This window comes from Rhinopithecus roxellana, chromosome 16 (assembly GCF_007565055.1).
Source record: "Rhinopithecus roxellana isolate Shanxi Qingling chromosome 16, ASM756505v1, whole genome shotgun sequence".
NCBI classification, from domain to species: Eukaryota; Metazoa; Chordata; class Mammalia; order Primates; family Cercopithecidae; genus Rhinopithecus; species Rhinopithecus roxellana.
Window position 1 is genome coordinate 10,140,757 of NC_044564.1, and position 17,696 is coordinate 10,158,452.

Consider the following 17,696-nt stretch of genomic DNA (forward strand, 5'->3'; position numbering starts at 1 on the left):
AGGATGGTCTCGATCTCCTGACCTCGTGATCCGCCCATCTCGGCCTCCCAAAGTGCTGGGATTACAGGGTTGAGCCACTGCGCCCGGCCTCTTTCTTTCTTTCTTTTCTTCCTTTCTTTCTCTCTTTCTCTCTCTCTCTCGCTCGCTCTCGCTCTCTTTCTCTTTCTTTTTTCTTTTTCTTTTTTTTGATGGAGTCTCGCCATGTCGCCCAGGCTGGAGTACAGGTGCAATGGTGCAATCTTGGCTCATTGCAACTTCCACCTCCCCAGTTCAAGCGATTCTCCTGCCTCAGCCTCCTAAGTAGCTGGGATTACAGGTGCGCACCATGCCCAGTTAATTTTTGTATTTTTAGTAGAGATGGGGTTTCACCATGCTGGCCAGACTGGTCTCGAACTCCTGACCTCAGGTGATTCGCCCGCCTTGGCCTCCCAAAGTGCTGGTTACAGGCGTCAGCCAGCATGCCCAGCCACTAACTTTTCTTAATGGCGTGCTCTGCACCTGGGCTTGCATTTCTCTGCTTTGTGGGCTTGTCCCCGCCCAGCCACCTGGCTTCTCGCTGGTTCCTGAGCCTGGTAGACCTCCAATCTGCCTCTTTCTGACCAGGAGGGTGTTGCTGCCTGGCCGTACAAGGGCTGAGGCTGGGGGCTGGGGTAGACCTGCTGGGTCCCGGTGTGAGCTGTACAGGCTCTTAGCTGCTCAGGTTCCCGAACGTGAACACACATCCTCTTGGGTGCGATCAGCATGGCCCATCCATCTACCTTTCCCCACCCTGGCTGCCTTCTCTCTGCTTCCAGCCGCTTCCTGTGGCCAAATGCCATGGACCCCTCAATGGTCAAGGTTCCTGGGTGAGGGGGTGGCCCGGGAGTTGGGCCTGGTGACCTCTAGCATCTGGGCCTGGAGGGAGGGGACTCCTCCGTCTGAGGGCTGTGCCTCTGTGTGGTGAGTGCCTGGGAAATGGAGCTGCTGCCATGGGCAGTGTCTGCTGTGGGTCCCAGTGACTGGAGGCCGGGGCAGCCTGTGTTTGGTAACTACTCCAGCTGGGGCATCAGGAGTCCTGGCCTTTCCCTCCCAACCAGGCAGTGGGAGACACCCGTAGGCAGCAGAATCTGATCTCACGGTGCGATATTTGCAGGCCTTGATGGGGTTTAGGGGCATTCAAGGGGAGGAGGCAGAAGAGGAGCCCCTTACCGGGCATTGTTCCTCCTCCCCCAGCCGCCAAGGAAACGTCTGTCCCTTCTAGTATGTAACAGAGCCAGTGGGCCCTTGTCCCCACCCTGTGATGGTGCAGAACAAACTGTGGCCTCAGGCCAGGGCATCCTGGGGTGACATCCTCCCCTCCCCCTTTCACCTTCCCCCGGGCCAACCCCTGACCCCTGCACCCACAGTCTCTCAGGGAATGACTGTGTTGGGGGGCTTCCCGGATGCAGAGGAGAAGGCTCTGGTCAGCTGGCAGATCCCTAGATAGCCATGTCTGGCGGGAGGGATGAGCAGGGAAGGGCTGAAGCCTGGAGACCTGCGGGCTGGTGGGGACATGCCCAGGGCTCTGAGGGTCCCCTGACGGCTCTGTGATCACTGGCTGTGTTTCCCACGCCCTTCACCCGGGAGTGTCCTGCCGCCCCAGCTGGCACCTTTGAGACCCGATGGGGCTAAGCGTGTGGTGCTGGAGTCCGGCCTTGCCAGGGAGGATCAAGCAGGGCTTGGCCTTCTTGGGACTGGACCAGATGAATAAAGGTAGGGTGGCATCCCCCACCCGGCCCCAGTGTGGAGCTGACCCTCAGGGAGGGGAGAGGGATGGGGCCTGGGTCTGGCCCTGCCTTCTGGAAAGGCAGCCTGCTGCCACTTTCGCAATTGCCATTCCCGAGCTGAGCTGTAGAAGTTGGGTGATTGTATTTATGGTCTTTATTTTTCATATCGGTAATTACCTTTTATGGCCCCGGCTTAAAGGCAGCCCAGCAGCTCCAGGGCCTCCCCGTGATCCCAGAGCCAAGTGCAGGCCTCCCCGCCTCCCGCCTTTTTTCCCTCTTTTACACAAGATTCTTCAGTGTTTCAAAAGAGCTTTGGGGAGATTTGGGTTTTGTGGTTAAGATTCTCACACTGGAGCACGAGGACAATTATGTGCAGCTTTTATTTGGCCCCCCAGGATTCTTACTACATTATCCGTATTTCCTTTAATTTGTGGGATTTCTAGTAAATGGGCTTAAAAATAGGTCTGGGCATGCCGCCAGGGCAGATGCGGGCAGCCAGCATCTCTGCATCCCTGTCTCATGGCAGAGTGGGGTCACCCTGCATCCCTTGGCCCTGTGCCTCCTGCAGGTCCCCCAAGGTGGCTCCCCGTGCACCCTGAGGAGGGGACAGGGTGCAGCTCCTCTCTTCTGGTCAGGACATCGGGGTGGGTCTTGGCTGCAGTTGAGGTAGGGTTGAGGAGTTGGGGTCCTTTTGACAGGGGGAGGTGGGGACTCTTCACGGGACTCTGACGGAGGCCAGGCTGAGCGGAAGGCTGGGGAAGCTAGGTGACATGATTGTGGGCCAGAGGGACACACACACAGGCCCAACAGTCCCCATGTAGCCAGCGGCCCTGCCCAAGGCAGACTGTCCCGTCCTTGTCATGGTAGAGAGGACCGAGGCCAGCCCTATGGAGGGTGTTCCTGAAGCCAGCTGGGAAGTCCTAGCCTGCAGCCTGCTCAGGTCCCCTGCTGGACCTGCCAACCTGGACGCATTGCTGGAGAAGGGACTTGCCTTTTGTTTAACGTCTAGCCGACTTTGACAATCCCTCACCCCGCCCTGGGCTCCCTGAGTGAACCCCACACCCAAGGAGGCGGCCCCAGGTGGAATTTCGCAGAGTGCAGGTCATGCCCCTTGGGCTGCCGCTGTCCACTGTCTCAGGAGCACCAGGTCTGGGCAGGGAGGCCTCTCGCGCAGCCCCCGTGCCAGCTGCTCTCTGGAGGTGCTGACCTGGCATGTCCTAGGGCGCCACTCCGGGAGGGCCGGTGCTCGCATCTGGACACCAAGCGTGGCTGTGCCCCTTGCTTAGCTCTGCGGGCCCCTGTGTGGCTCTAGCCTGGGCACCTGTGGCCTTAGCCCTGAGGGTGTCCCTAGTCCTGGGGAGTGGCCCTGCTCCTGGGCACGCTGGATGGCAGTTTTGCCCTCAGATGTCCCAGCTGAAACTGCTTCTCCAGGGACCCTGTGATTGTTTCTGTGCTGCTCACGGGGATTGGGGCCATCTCAGGCTCTGATGTGGGTTCCAGATCATGCTTCTCCCCTGACCCAGCAACTTCCCTCTACAGCCCCCACGCTGCCTCTCCCTGCAGACAGGAGGGCCGGGCCCAGGGGCCAGAGTCACGCCGCCCACACCCGGGCCTCTGCTGCCTATCCGGGGGCCGTGCCATCCACTGGGGTGGGGTGGTGGTCAGGAGACCATCCTGCCCTGGCCCCTGCGTCCCCTCCATGGCTTGGGCTCTGCCCAGGACTTTTGTTCAGTTCCACACCCCAGCGTGAGGCATTGCCTGAAGTGTGCGGGTGGGGGCTTTTCCGAATCTCCAGTGCTGCGTGTGGAATCTTGTCCTTTTTTTCAACTTTGATTTTAGATTCAGAGATATGTGTACAGGTTTGTCACCTGGGTGCATGGTGCGATGCTGAGGTGGGTTGCGATTGAGCTTGTCACTCAGGTGGTGAGCATGGGACCCGGTGGGTCGGTTTTCAGCCTCTGCCCTCCTCCCTCCCTCATCCTGTTGTCCCTAGAGTCTGTCATTTCTATGTTTATGTCCATGTGTATCCAACATCCCATCTTTCTGAAGAGCTGAGAAAGCCCAGGTCCCAGACGGGAATGTCCAGGGGGTAAAACATGGATGGCCAGGGCCCTGGGGAACCTCCGGAGCCCCCTCCTAAGCAGGTGCCTGCAGCTTCCGCCGGAGACCCCTGAAGATGTGATCCCAGGTCCCCGGCTGGAAAGGGCCTGGGCCAGGCACTGGGAGCCCATGGGGACCGGGCAGGGCAGGGTGGGGCAGGGATGGAGGCGACCGTGAGGTGCTGCCAGTGTCTGCCCTGCAGTTCGCCCTTTGGGGCAAAGGCAAGGCGAGGTTGGTGACCCCAGTGACATAGCCTGGGTTCCCTGCTGCCCAACTCCAGGCAGAGGTGGCACCGGCAGCACCCTTGCCAGGGCCCAGAGGCGTGTGGCTCCAGGCGTCGTTGGGCGCCGCCCCCCCGCCCCCAGCGGCTGAGGTAGTGTTTCTGTGTCGCTCTGATTTACATGAGAGTTTTAAGCATAATTAGAAATGCAGGAGAGCTTTGTGTCTTACCTCGCCTCGACTATTTATGGCATGATATGCAGATGAGGAGAGCTATGAATATTAACCATGAGAGTGTGCCGCGAAGTCGCCGTCTCTAAGGGACTGGGTGACCAGCGGCGGGGCCCAGCACGCTCCAGACCACCTCCCAGTGCCCACCTCTGACCGCTGGTGCCTGGGATCCGACCACCTTCACAACCCCCGGCCCCAGTGGTGATGATCAGGTCACAGCTGCTCCAGGTCATCAAGAGAGGGGATGAGCGAGCAAGGGGGGTCCCTCCCCTCCTGGCCACTCTGCCTGGGCAGCCTCAATCTCAGCTTCCACCTGGCCACCGGTGCAGGGGAGACCCTGCCGCAGCCCTGGGGGAGGAGGGGGCCCTGCGCTGGAGCTGGCGCTGGTTTTTTAAGTTATTAAACTGTGCCTGAGGGAGACGCTCTTCAAGCTTACGTTATTTAAATTACAAATACGGGTGAGGGAGATTGTTGGCTCTTTTCAAAACACAGCTTAATTCTCTGGAAACCTTCTAGAATGTTTTGTGGTGTGAGGGAGCATGGCACAGCGTGTGAACCCAGTGGGTCTGCTGGCTGGGGCGGGGCCGTGGGGCGGGTCTGGAGGCTCAACAGGAGCTGCGCCAGCCCCACCTATCCCTCCCCAGCCTGCGAGTCACTCTTTTCCTCTGAGCCATTCCTGTTGCCAGTCTGTGCTGTGTTTGTCCCCTAAGTCCTCACCCAGAAGAAAGTCAGAATATCCTGCAAGCGAAGGTTAGAGATGAGCATGTCGCTGGCCAGGGGCCGTGCCTCAGGGGAGCCATGGCTGCTTGGGTCATTCCCCGTAAGCGCAGGGCTCCGCTCAGTGACACAGACCCCTGGACTAGACCCTTGGCAGGGTCAACGCCATGGGCACCCCACAAGGCCCTATTGGATGCAGAACCTGCTGCTGCCATGCTGGGAGCATCCTCCCAACCCTCCCACGAAATACTGGCTGCTGGAGGCCCACCCTGGGTGTGGGGGCTGGGGGCTGTGCTGTCCAGAGGCCCCCTGCCATGTCCCTGGCTTTGTCTCCTCTCTCTCTGGGCCTGCCTACGGGTGGCCGAGAGGAAGGGCTGATACACGGAATTGTGGATTTGCAGGTCCTGGAGTACTGCTCTTCTCCATCTGGGAAGAAAGCTTCCAGGCAGATGTTCATTAGTGCAGTTACTGCCGGCTCTCACGGCTGATGCTGGCCCCGGCTTGTGGTCTGGGGTAGAAGCTGCCTAGGGACCCTGCTGAATGGAGAGAGCCCGGCCTGGGCCCAGCCCTGCACGGCTCTCCTCCGCCTCCCAGGCTGGGGCAACAGTAACAGTCCCAGGGGGTCCGCCCATCAGCCGGAGACCCCCTGCACCTCTGTGACCCTGAAGCTGGGGGCCTGTGTGCCCCTTTCCTGGGTGCAACTCTCCTCTCTGCTGCGGAGTCCTTGGGGCCCTGGCAGGGTCGTTGCTACCCGGGGTCTGTTGGGCAGGGCCAGGCCTCCCCTCTGGCTCTTGTGACCTGATGACCAGAGACCACCCAGGAAGGATGATGGCTAGGGGCCTGGCCCAGCTGCCTCCTGACTGTGAGGTCTCAGTTTCCTCATCTGTATGTCCAGTAGTGGGGAGGTGAGCACACGGCACACGCCATCCTGGCTTGTGTGGGGGCCTCGGGGTTGTGGGGAGTTCCTGGCCACCGAGGGCACTGGCCCGGAGCTCCTGCATCTCATCTGCGTGGAGCTGCTGGTTCCATTAGCAGCCAGGCCTCCAGGCGGCCCAGCTCTGCTTTCTGGTGTCTTAAAAGTTTAATGTAAACCTGAAGGCTAAGCTGGTGCCACGCCCAGCTCCCTGGGGCCCTGGCACATCCGGAGCTGGGCAGCCTCTACCCCCTCAACCAGGGTTAACCTCCAGGGCCCCTGCTGCCTCCTTGTCCTCCCTAGGCCCCCTCTTCTGAAGGTATGGGGTCAAAGCAAGTCCTCCTGGAGCCTGCACTGTATGGGACAGGGAAGGTGTTGCTCTGAGGCGGGCAAAGTCTATAGGGAAGCAGCCTCCAGGCCGTGTTCCTGACACCCCATGTGCTCCTGCTGACTCCAGAGCAGCTGGTACAGTAGGCCCGCCCGATCCCCACACCATCTCATGCTCTAGGAGCGCCTTCCATTGACCTTTTAGGAGATCTCCTCGCTTACTGCCAGGCGGTCTCACCAGGGGCCGGGGCTGGGGGTAGAGGGGCTCTCCCCTCCGCAGGACGTTTCCCATGTCCCACCTCTCTCCTTCCTCTACCACGTGTTTAATGGCTGTGCATTTGCCGAGGTCCAGAACCTCTTATTAGATTGGTGAAATTAAATCCTGCAAGATAATTTAATTTAATTTAATTTCTCTCGCCTCCCTTCCCCTTGCTTGTAGTGATCCTGCAGAAATTCAGTGCTGCATTCCTCTAGTTTACTGTGCTGGGCTTAGGAAGTGCTTTACAATCTGGAGGTGCAGGGGGCAGGGTTTCTGGGGACTCTGGGCGAGGCCCTCAGATCATGGAGCTGCCTGGTTGGGCCCCCGGAAAGGGGGTCCTCCTGTTGGGCTGCCCGACTGGTCCCTGTCCCTGTCCTCTGGCCTGGGGGATGCTTTCAGGGGTCTTCTACCTGCTGGAGCCTGTGCTCCTGGGTACTAGATGCCAGGACCCAGGTGCCCTGGCCTGGCACCAACCTGGTAACCTTGTTCTTGTGTGAATCCTGCCAGGACGACACTCAGACAGGGGGGTCATTCTGAAGATGCTGCCCCAACCCCTGTGTGTGCGTCGGGCTGTAGTTCCAGTGAGCCCCTGTCCTCCCTGTGGGCTCCTCTCACCCACCGGCAGGTTGCTGGGCATGAGGCTCATCACGGTCGACAACCCCTAACCCCAGGGCAAGCCTGGCCTGAATCTCAGCCTTCCTCAAGTGAGGCTCTGCAGAGAAGAGACCTCCCGCCCCTCCCTGCCGCAGCTACCCGTGTTTTCTTATTCCTCAGGGAGGCTTATGGGCTCAGAGGAACCCAGCCTCCTCTGTGTGTGTCTGTGTGGGGTGGGGCACCCAAGGCTGGCACAGCTGCAGGGACTGGACTCGGGCCTTGGGTCATCTACACAGGTTTTTCAAAGTGGGTTCCGTTCTAATGAAGGGCATTTTGAGAACAAGGGTCGTTGGTGCCACAATCCTGAGGATGGCCGGGGTAAACAAAATTGGCGAACTCTGATTTTCTGCCTGGCTCTGCAGAACTTTCCATGAGTGAATGAGTGTGGTGAATCTCACCAAGGAGGGGAAACAATAGGAGGTATTGGCTTGGGAAGCAAAGTGGTGGGGAAACTGAGTCACCAGAGAATCTGCAAGGGAGGGTGGAGAGGCCCTGGTGTCTGAGGAGGGCTTGGCCCTGCCCTCCTCAGCAGACAGCCCTGCTCACGTCCCTGGGCCCACCTGGGCCCTCGGCCCCCTCCTCTCTGGCAGTAGGAGGGGCAGGGCCCCCCCCTCCCCCGCCGTGTGCTTTCCTGGCCCTGGGGGCGTGAGCCAAGCCTTTATTTTATTCTTTTCTCCTAAAGTTCAGCTTTGTTCTTGAGCCTTCCAAGAAAGCAACCTAAAACCAGCTCCTGTCCGGCTCTCAGCAGGCTGGGGCGTGGGGCTGCAGCCTCACCGGGCAGGTGGCCTGAGGACAAGCCAGCAAGAGCTCCAGTTGTCCTCGATCCCCAGGGACCACACGGCCCCATCACCTTCAGAGGGAATAATGGTCCCCTTCTCTGGGAGAGCTGGTCTGGCCCCCAGCCCTGGGGCTCCAGCTCCCGAGGTGTGGATGCAGGCCGAACTGGTCAGGGCGCTAAGACGCCCACCTGGATGCCCAGCTGAGAGCTGCTCTCCTGCCCAGGTCACAGCAGGTCGCAGGCATCACCGGCTTACTGTGTGTGAGGCTCCAGCTGCGGGCTTCACAAACATTGTTCCATTCACCCCCAGGAACCATCTGAGGGTAAATTATAACCCCAGTTCACAGCTCAGCATCTGAGGCTGCGGCGTCCTTACAGGAAGTGGCTGGTGCCCACGGGACCTAGGATTTCAACCTGGCCAACAGGCCAGGACCCTCTTGCTGCTGGAAGGGCCAGGCTGAGAGCCTACACTGTCCCTTGTTCTCTCTGTCAGGCCTGGTTGCTGCTGGCCTGCCCAGCCCAGGCTTTTGGGACCCCCAGGAGCTGGTGCACTGTGCTGGCCTCTGCCTGTCCCCTCTTTTGGTACAAGAGCCCCTGTATGATTCAGACATCCCTACTCCCGTCCTTGGGATGAAGTTGCCCCAACAGAAACCATGGGCTCTCTGGGAGTCTCCTGGTGGTGGGCGCAGTGGGTCTGTGAAGGGAGCTGTTTAGGGGCCTCTGCCCTCGGTGCTGTGTTGCTGTGTTGCACAGGCCCCTCTCTTGCACCCCCCTGCCTGGGCTGTGTCCAGCATTCAGCCCTTGCCGAGCTTATGAGGGCACTTGGCAGACTTCCTGGAGGAGGCGGCAACTAAGTGGGGACCTGAGGGTGGAGGGTGTGGCAGGGAGGGTGACAGCTGGGCCCTGCGTCTCCTGGCCCTGGGGAACCCAGCTCTTCTGCGTGGCCAAGTGGGGACGTTTTTGTAAACGCCCCCATCCCCGTCTCCCTGAGTCGTCACCAGCCCCTTGTAGGAGGCAGAAAACACTAGGCACGAAGCCACCTCCACGGGCCTGTGCCGGCAGCTTCCCCGCACCTGGATCTCTTCCCGTCCCCATTCAGTGGCTTTTTGTCTGGTCTGGAGAAGCTGAGCCCACAGTGTGTGACTAGGGAGGAACCAGATGGCCCTCTCTCTGGTCTCCGGATGCCTCAGAGGGACGCCGGGAGTGAGGGGCAGGGCGGTGTCGCCTTGCCTCCCACCAGGCCTGTTCGGGCCTCCTCCGCATCCTGCTACCAGGGTTACAGTGGTGGAGGCAGCTGGCCAGGCAGGAGGGGGCTCACCTCAACGGCCTCGAGCCTGGACCCTTCTTTTGGGTGGAATGTTCTCTTCCTGGGGGTCACCGCTGGTGGCAGGGAAACTGAGGCTGCGTAATCCAGAGGTCGGCCTCAGGGCCCCACACAGCAAGGGTGGTGTGAGCCCAGGATGAAGTGCACATTCTCTGAGGCGCCCCGGGGCCACCACAAGTCCTGCACAGCAGCCCTTTGCCAGGAAAAGGCTCAATAACGGTCAGACGCTGTGGACCCCTTGGACAGGAGGTGCAGCTGATGACAGCTGAGAAGTGGGTCCGCCAGGAGCCTGTGTGGCCGCAGCCGGAGTGTGCGGGAGGAGTGGGGCGGCCGCCTTGCCCTCTGCTGGGACCTCTCCGGCGGGGCTGCCCCTTCCGGCTCCTGGTTGCCCGGCCACAAAGTCGCTCTTTTCTTAAAGTGCCAGGAGGGCGCTGGGAGTGGGATGGGGAGGGGTGCTGGGGCTGGACTCCCGGGCCTGCCGCCTGGGCAGAGGACACAGCTCTGAGGCCGCCAGGACCTGGGGTGCTGCCTCGCCCACCCGCTGCCTGCCGTTTCTGTGCCTCTCTTCACCCTCTGCTGTACCTCCCCTCCCCTTCCCTGGCTCCCCTATCTGTCCTGACCTCCTCCCCCCGTCCCCCAGCGCCTCTGCCCATTCCCCGCCCGCGGTGGAGGAGTTCAGCTCTGCCAGCTCTGCAGACTGTTTGGAATAGTTTAAATGCTTTGACACTGGGGCTGTCCTGGAAGGCCGGGAGGCAGTTTACTGGGTAATTCATATGCAAAACTGCACCATAAATTTCCAGGCTGTCTCAGTTGCCGTGGCACCGGGAAGCATTTCTCCACTACTGTACAGTATTTCTGCCATCTTTGTTTGCATTGCAGTGAGTCATCAAAAGTCTGTCTCGTACCAGCACCCGGGGCCGCGCATTCCTCTGGCACCAACACTCCACTGTTTTTAAAGCCGGGGCTGGGAGCTGGCATTTACTTCGGCTCCCAAATCAAAGGCGGCTATTCATTCCCGAGCCGCCGGAACGTTCGTCTGCATCCGGCCCCTTCATTGAGATGCGGTGCGCTGCCCGGGAGGGCCGGCCTGGGTGCAGCTGAGCTGCGGCCGCGAGCCCAGCGCCCAGGCGCTCTGCCCTCCTCCTCCTCCTCCTCCTCCTCCTCCACCATCTCCTCCTCCTCCTCCTCCTCCTCCTCCTCGCCGGCTCCCTGCGCCCTCCCCGCCCCAGGGCTCCCGCTCCGTTTGCTGCATTCGCGGAGCAGCTGGGCAGGCGGGCTGCGTGCGGGAAGCCTGTCCTGCCAGGCGGAGCGGGCAGTGCCGGCCGGCGGCCGCAGCGGCGGAAGGTAGGTCTTCCCGACCGGCCGGCAACTTCTCCGCAGCGGGGGCACTGCGGGCCGCCCCCGGCGCGCGTCCACCTGCCCTGCTCCAGGCGCGGTGGCTCCGCCCTCCTCCCGCCGCCCGGCGCCTCTGCGGCCGCCCGCACTTTCCTCCCGCGGGACACAGCGGCCTTTGTGCGGCCCTGCGGAGTTGGGCCGGCGCCTTCTGGGCCGCCCCCGCCCCCTCCGGAGTGCGCACCAGATAAACAGCGGCGCCCTCCGGAGCTCCCAGCCCCGGGGTCCGGGCAGCCCAGCGAGGGCTGGGACCCCTGTAGTCACCTGGGTTGGGGCTGGGCCGTCGGGAGCGAGGCGAGCGGGGTGGGGGGCGTCCGCGAGTGGGGTTGCGATAGGCTTCCCAACTCCTGCTCTGGCGGCGGCTCGGGAACCTGGGTCTGGTCCGAGCCGGGAGAACACCGGAGAACCGAGCGGGCGCGCCCAGGGTGGTCTCTCTGCTCGGGGGAGGAGTGGACGCGGCTTCAGCGGACTTCCCGGCGCCACCAGCCCCTCCCCACCTGCCCGGGAGGCTCAGGGGGACCAGGGGACGCTGGCCCGCCTTCCCCCCAGGGGCCCCCTGTGAGGCTGCTCAGAGGGAAGAGAGAGAAAGCAAACCGCAAACTGCACAGCTCCAAAGACCCCCTCCCTCCCTCCTTCCCCACGGCTCCAGCGCGGCCCCTCCCGGGAGCTCCCGTGCGGGCTGGAACTTTTTTGAGGGAAGGATAGTGGCTGCAGACCTGCCCAGAGGCACCCCCGTCTTCCCCGGCACCCCCCACCTCCGGTCCCGGGGCAGGCTCAGGCCTGCGCTCCTCCTCGCCTGCTGAGACCGAGTCGCTAAGAGCAGCCCCCTGGGAGTGGTGTGGCCGCACTCCTGCCGGGCAGCGCCCTGGGGGTCTGCAGCAGTGCTGGCCGGGCCCTCTCGCTCCTCTGCCAGGGCATCTGGGAGACCCCGGGTCCCTTCTCTGGAGTGTCCCAGCCGGGACGGGTGGGGGAGGGTGCGTGGGGAAGGCTCGCTCTTTGTAAGCCCGCGGCGGGAGGGGGTGGGTGTGGGAATGACCCCTTGAGCGGGGAGCCTTGGACCTGGAGGAACTGACCACGTGCCTCCTGCCCCCACAGATGAGCCCCGCTAGGGCCGCCCCGCGCTGAGAGCCCAGCCCCGCCGCTGCCCGCCCGCCATGTCTCAGATGCTGCACATCGAGATCCCCAACTTCGGGAACACAGTGCTGGGCTGCCTGAACGAGCAGCGCCTGCTGGGCCTCTACTGCGATGTGTCCATCGTGGTCAAGGGCCAGGCCTTCAAGGCCCACCGGGCGGTGCTGGCCGCCAGCAGCCTCTACTTCCGCGACCTGTTCAGCGGCAACAGCAAGAACGCCTTCGAGCTGCCCGGCTCGGTGCCGCCCGCCTGCTTCCAGCAGATCCTGTCCTTCTGCTACACGGGCAGGCTCACCATGACGGCCAGCGAGCAGCTCGTGGTCATGTACACGGCCGGCTTCCTGCAGATCCAGCACATCGTGGAGCGCGGCACCGACCTCATGTTCAAGGTGAGCTCGCCCCACTGCGACTCGCAGACCGCTGTGATCGAGGACGCCGGCTCCGAGCCCCAGAGCCCCTGCAACCAGCTGCAGCCGGCCGCCGCCGCCGCCGCCGCCCCCTACGTCGTGTCCCCCTCGGTGCCCATCCCGTTGCTGACCCGCATAAAGCATGAAGCCATGGAGCTGCCGCCGGCCGGCCCAGGCCTGGCCCCCAAGCGTCCGCTGGAGACTGGGCCCCGGGACGGCGTGGCGGTGGCCGCAGGGGCTGCGGTGGCGGCGGGCGCAGCCCCTCTCAAACTGCCCCGAGTCTCCTACTACGGGGTGCCCAGCCTGGCCACCCTCATCCCCGGCATCCAGCAGATGCCCTACCCCCAGGGGGAGCGGACCAGTCCGGGCGCCAGCAGCCTGCCCACCACCGACAGCCCCACCTCGTACCACAATGAGGAGGACGAGGAGGACGACGAGGCCTACGACACCATGGTGGAGGAGCAGTATGGCCAGATGTACATCAAGGCCTCTGGCAGCTATGCAGGTAATGCGCGACGGGGTGGGGCCCCACAACACCTGGCTGGGAAGCAGGGCATGCCTGGGACCAGGGCGGCTCAGGAGGCCGCTGGGCTGGAGGCTTGCGGGGCCACAGGGGAGCCCCCCACCAAGCCTGGAGGAGGTGGCAGAGCTCCGTTCACCAGGGAGTTCAGACTTGGTCCTGGATGAGACAGGAACTCCTGGGAGACTCTGCCAGCCTGTAGGAAGGGTCTTGTCTCCACTGGGATAGATGAGGAAACTCAGGCGTCTGTGGCCCAGGGTCCTGCCCGAGAGCTCACATTCCCCATCTGTGAAGGGCCTGGAGCCACAAGGTGTCCAGGAGGACCCGCCTACTTCCCCTTTAACCTCACCCAGCGAGGTCCAGAGGCTCCCCTGAACTCAGCCCCTTTGCCACCACCTCTCCAGGCCCCGCAGCAGGGACGGGCCAGTAAGTGCCCTGCTGCACTGAGCTGAGTGAGTGGTTGTTCTCCCTCCTCTCTCTTCCTTTCTTTCAAGAAGGGCTGCTCCCCCTTCCTGGGACCCGCAAACCCAGGTTGCCCTAATTTGAGATTCCTGGGTTACAGCCTCTGGAGACTGTTCAGGCTTTGCTGGGCAGAGTCCCACAGTTGGTGCCCAGAATCGGGTGTCCCCGCAACCTGACTGTGTGTCTGGGCTGGCCGCCTGGCTGGTCTGCATGCAGGGCCTGTATGCAGCAGGCCTGGGCCTGGGTGTGGGCGCATAGTGCCAGCAGCGGGCAGGTGATGGGCCCCGAGGGGCAGCATGGGGACTCTCCACCCCACCACACCTATCCTCATGCCCTGATTGGACTCCCTCCTGCCCTTCCCCTCCTGCAATGCTGGTTGGGGGCAGAGGGGGCCAGAACCACCCACCAGCTCAGACTCCTAGGTCAGCTGGGTCCCTGTGCAGCATGTGCCACCACAGCCAGAACAGCGAGGTAGCCTCTGCTTTGGCCAACCTGGCTCCCTCTCCACCTGCAGGAGAAACCACTGCTTTGGCAGCAGGTGCTCTGGGCTCTGTGGTATCTTCCTGAGAACTCCGTACTTTATTTAAATGTATATTGCTGTGTTTGCATGAATCCTACAGAATGCCAGCTCACAGGCCATCAAGATCTGGACTTCACAGCTTTTGTTTTCGTTTAGTGGTAGGGGTAGGGCTGGATTTTTCCTGAGACCAGGAGTTGTGCTAGCTACTGAATTGGCCCTTCCCGAGGGCAGAGCACACTGGGCTCCGGCTTGCCACAGAGGCCGTACAGGATGTCAGTGCTTGTGGACCCAGCTGGCTGAGGCCTCCGGGGAGTCCGCCCCGTGTGTACTATCCCGTTGTGCCTGCTGACAGCGGCCCTGGGGAAGGCAGGGGACCAGCCAGGAGGCTGCTGGGGAAGGCTCCCAAGGCCCACCCAGGGGCCCTGTTGGGAAGGGGCTCTGTCCATGGGCTCCGGTCCCAGGGCAGAACCCCAGACAGGCTGAGCACCCCTGCAGTCCCTGAGGACTTCCCCTAATGATGGCAGCCAGACAGTGCCCTGCCGACAGGTCAGGAAGCTGCACTATGGAGATGGAAATAGACCCAACGTGTCCAAACATCTTCCCAGGGTCCTCCCTGCACAGCTCCCTGCTGCTCCAGTGTGACCTTGGGCCTGGGTGTGTTTGGGGTAATGGAAAGCAGGGCTGGGTGTCAGGTTTGCTGGGAGCACAGTGAAGCCTCGTGACTTGTCCCATGCATCTGCCCCTGGGTGCTGGGTCAGCCTTAAGCCCTCACATCACCTGGACTTCGTGAGCTAGAAGCCCTCAAGCCCACCTGCCTTGACGGGTTTTCGGGAAGCAGGCAGGACAGCAGCCAGGAAGCGGCTCTGTGGAGTCCCGGATGTGTGTTGGGTGGGAACAGGAGGCAGCCGCTCTGGCAAGTCCTTCCCTCCAACTCCCCTGTACTCAGACCAGACGAGGTACAGAGTCCTGCTGGGGCGGAGGGGCGGGGATGCCCCCAAGGCCATGTTTCCTGCAGGGCCTTGTCCGGGCCGCAGGTGCTGCGAGGCAGTCTCTGCCTTTGCACGGGTGTCGCTGACGCCAGCGTGGTGGAAAGTGGGCGGCTGGGAGGCCAGGCCTGCTCCCGCCCACCTACCATACAGTTTGGCTCTGGATGCCACAGTCTGGGTTTCTTGTCGTGGTTTTTCTGTTCGGCAAGCCCATAAGTGGGACAGAGAAAGGGGGTGTGTGATTTCTTGGTTAAAATCTAGGTTACTGGCTGTGACGTTGCTGGCGTCGCTGGGTGTGCTGGGTTGGCGGTGCCATGGGGGGAGCAGGTAGAGGGAGGGGCCGTCCCCTGACCCAGAGCTGCCCCTGGGTGTTGGCTTCCTGTGCCCCGTGCTCTCCGTGCCCTGGGCTCGTCCGGGGAACGTCCTTACACCCACGTAGGAGGCTGGCTGCTGCCCTCGCCAGGCCGTGCAGAAATGGAGTCGGGCAGCTGTGTCTGGGCTCGTAGGACCAGCGTGTTCTAAGGTCCCTGTGGGGTGAGCTCCTCCTCTCTGGCCTCAGTCTCCCTACTTGTCGAGTGAGAGGCGGGCTGAGTGATTGCTGAGGGTCCCGGAGCTGCATCTCGGCATGTGGTAATGCGTGTGCCTGTTCCACCGTCTCTCGCGTTAAGAACCATGGATAGCTTGTTCTGTAGGGCTGTTCTCTTGTTTTTGAAATAAGTCAAAATATTACAGATAAAGTTAGTTGCTTTTCAACCCCGGGGCAGCCCCCGTCCCATGGTCTATGTGGCCTCACGGCGAGGGTCTCCACGTGACGTCAGTCTCGTGCCTCTCCTCCCTCCAGGTCCCATGTCGCCACCTGTCAGAAGGAGCCGCCATGTTTGATTTATCCAGGGCCTTATCAAAGGACATTTAGGTTGTTTTCAATTTGTTGCAGTCAGGAGTGAAGCTGCTGAGAAGGCTCTGTGTTGGGTGTGTGAGGTTGATGGGGCCGAGTCCAGGCCCTCCACACCCAGCGAGGCAGGCCCCATCGGGTGGACTCTAGCTCGGGACATTCAATGCTTCCCACCCAGCAGCCCTCGTCTCTGCAGCAGTCACTTCATGGCACCCTCCTGGGCCTTAAGCCATCACCCCTGCGGCGGGAAGGGACCTTCCTCCGGGCCCTGTGGCCGGCAGCGATGGGAGACCCCGGAGCCAGATGAGCTGGGGGTGGGGTGCACCCAGGGGTGAAAGAAAAACATCGTATCCACCAGAAGGGAAACGCCCAGTGCAGTTCCCCTCTGGCTGATGGGGAAACCTCCCGGGGAGTGAAGCACAGGCGTCCCTGCCTCGCCTCATCAGGGGCCCTGCATCTGAGCTAGAGACTGCGAAATGCCTGCCTCTGCCTCTGCCTCTGCCTCTGCCTCCCCTGCACCCACATCCTTACCCCCCCACCACAGGGACGAGTTAGGGGCCAGCCCCTGGAGAGAGCAGGAGGTGGGCCGGCCAGAGGGAGCCCGAGCCTCAGGACTTGGTCGTGCTGTGGCCTGAGCAGCAGGCCCTTTCCTCTTCAGGCCCCCTTCCTCGCCTACCCGCGTTCATTCCCCCAGAGGGTGTGGCTGCGTTCCTGCTGGCTCTCAGGGCTCGGGGGCACCTGAACGTCTAGCAGTGACTCCAGGAGCCAGGGACTTCCCTGGGCAAGGCAGCGGGCCTGGTGGGCAGTGCCAGCTGCGGCTGGGCTTGGGGTGGGGGCTCCCCAGCTGCACTCAGGGGTCTGTTCCTGTGGTCTCCTTGGCGCATCTGGATCCACAGGTCCCTGCAGCACAGCCGAGATGGGCATGGCTGCTGCTTTCACCCCAGGACAGAGGACGGCACGGGGCCCTGACGGTTATTTCATCATGGTGAGGGTGGCTGTTGTCACCCAAGCTGAGGACAGGCACCTGTGGCGTGGTAGGCCGCTGAGGTCCAGGGGCAGGGAAATGGAGCTCGCAGAGGGCACGACAGGCACCTGTGGCGTGGCAGGCCGCTGAGGTCCAGGGACAGGGAAATGGAGCTCGCAGAGGGCACGACAGGCACCTGTGGCGTGGCAGGCCGCTGAGGTCCAGGGACAGGGAAATGGAGCTCGCAGAGGGCACGACAGGCACCTGTGGCGTGGCAGGCCGCTGAGGTCCAGGGACAGGGAAATGGAGCTCGCAGAGGGCACGACAGGCACCTGTGGCGTGGGCAGGCCGCTGAGGTCCAGGGACAGGGAAATAGAGCTCGCAGAGGGCACGACAGGCACCTGTGGCGTGGCAGGCCGCTGAGGGCACAGCGAGGGAAGGGGTGGTGCCATGCTGGGGCTCCTCTCTTGTCTTCTGAAGGGGAGGGGGCTGCCTGGACCTGCACCCGCACCCCCTCCTGTGCCTGACGGGGCTCCCCTGGCCGTCCTTTTCACGCCCTCAGCAGTGGCTTCGGGCGGGCAGATGTTTAATTGCAGCTGACAGATGTCACTCTGTGTGGCTGGTGGAGACAGAGTCACGCCTGGGTATGGACACCAGCCACACACTTCCACGGTAACCCTTTCCCAGCAGGGGACAGCTCTGGCCACAGGGCCTGTGTGTCCAGGACAGGAACCCTTTCTGGGGAGGGGCCAGCTCTGGCTGCAGGGCCTGTGGGCCTGTGAGCGGGTGGTCCTGTGCATTTCCCCTTCCCTTCTGCCCCCCCCACCCCCACCTCTCTGGGGTCCACCCAGTGTGCCCTGTGTGCCTCTCTGCGGGGCATGAAGGTCAGGCACGCATCCGTAAGGTCAGTACCCACTTCCATGGGGCGGCCTGAACTCAGGCGAAACAGGCAGAGTTGGAACTGCTCAGGCTCTGGACGACCCTCCCGTCCAGCCTCAGCCCAGCTGCCCACATCCTGGACCCTGGACAGATGCTACTGGGCGCGGGTCCTGGCACACAGCAGCACATCTGTCCTGGCGTCCTGGCTCTGCTCATCAGGAGAGGTCTGCTCCAGGCCCCACCCTTTTCAGGGTGACCTGCAAGGTCAGCGCTGAC

The 17,696-nt window shown here is 62.4% G+C and overlaps 1 protein-coding gene across 3 annotated transcripts in view; it reads left to right on the plus strand.

Moving 5' to 3' along the window:
- Positions 1-17,696, plus strand: part of NACC2 (NACC family member 2) — a 96,933-nt gene that overhangs the window by 38,498 nt on the left and 40,739 nt on the right. For 2 of the 3 annotated variants that reach the window (XM_030919969.1, XM_030919967.1), the window contains exon 2: positions 11,755-12,702. In XM_030919969.1, coding sequence (XP_030775829.1) covers positions 11,814-12,702 — 889 coding nt within the window. In that variant the 5' untranslated portion in view covers positions 11,755-11,813. Of the gene's footprint in view, positions 1-10,208; positions 10,612-11,754; positions 12,703-17,696 lie in introns of those variants that run through there. The other variant, XM_030919968.1, reaches the window with a different exon arrangement.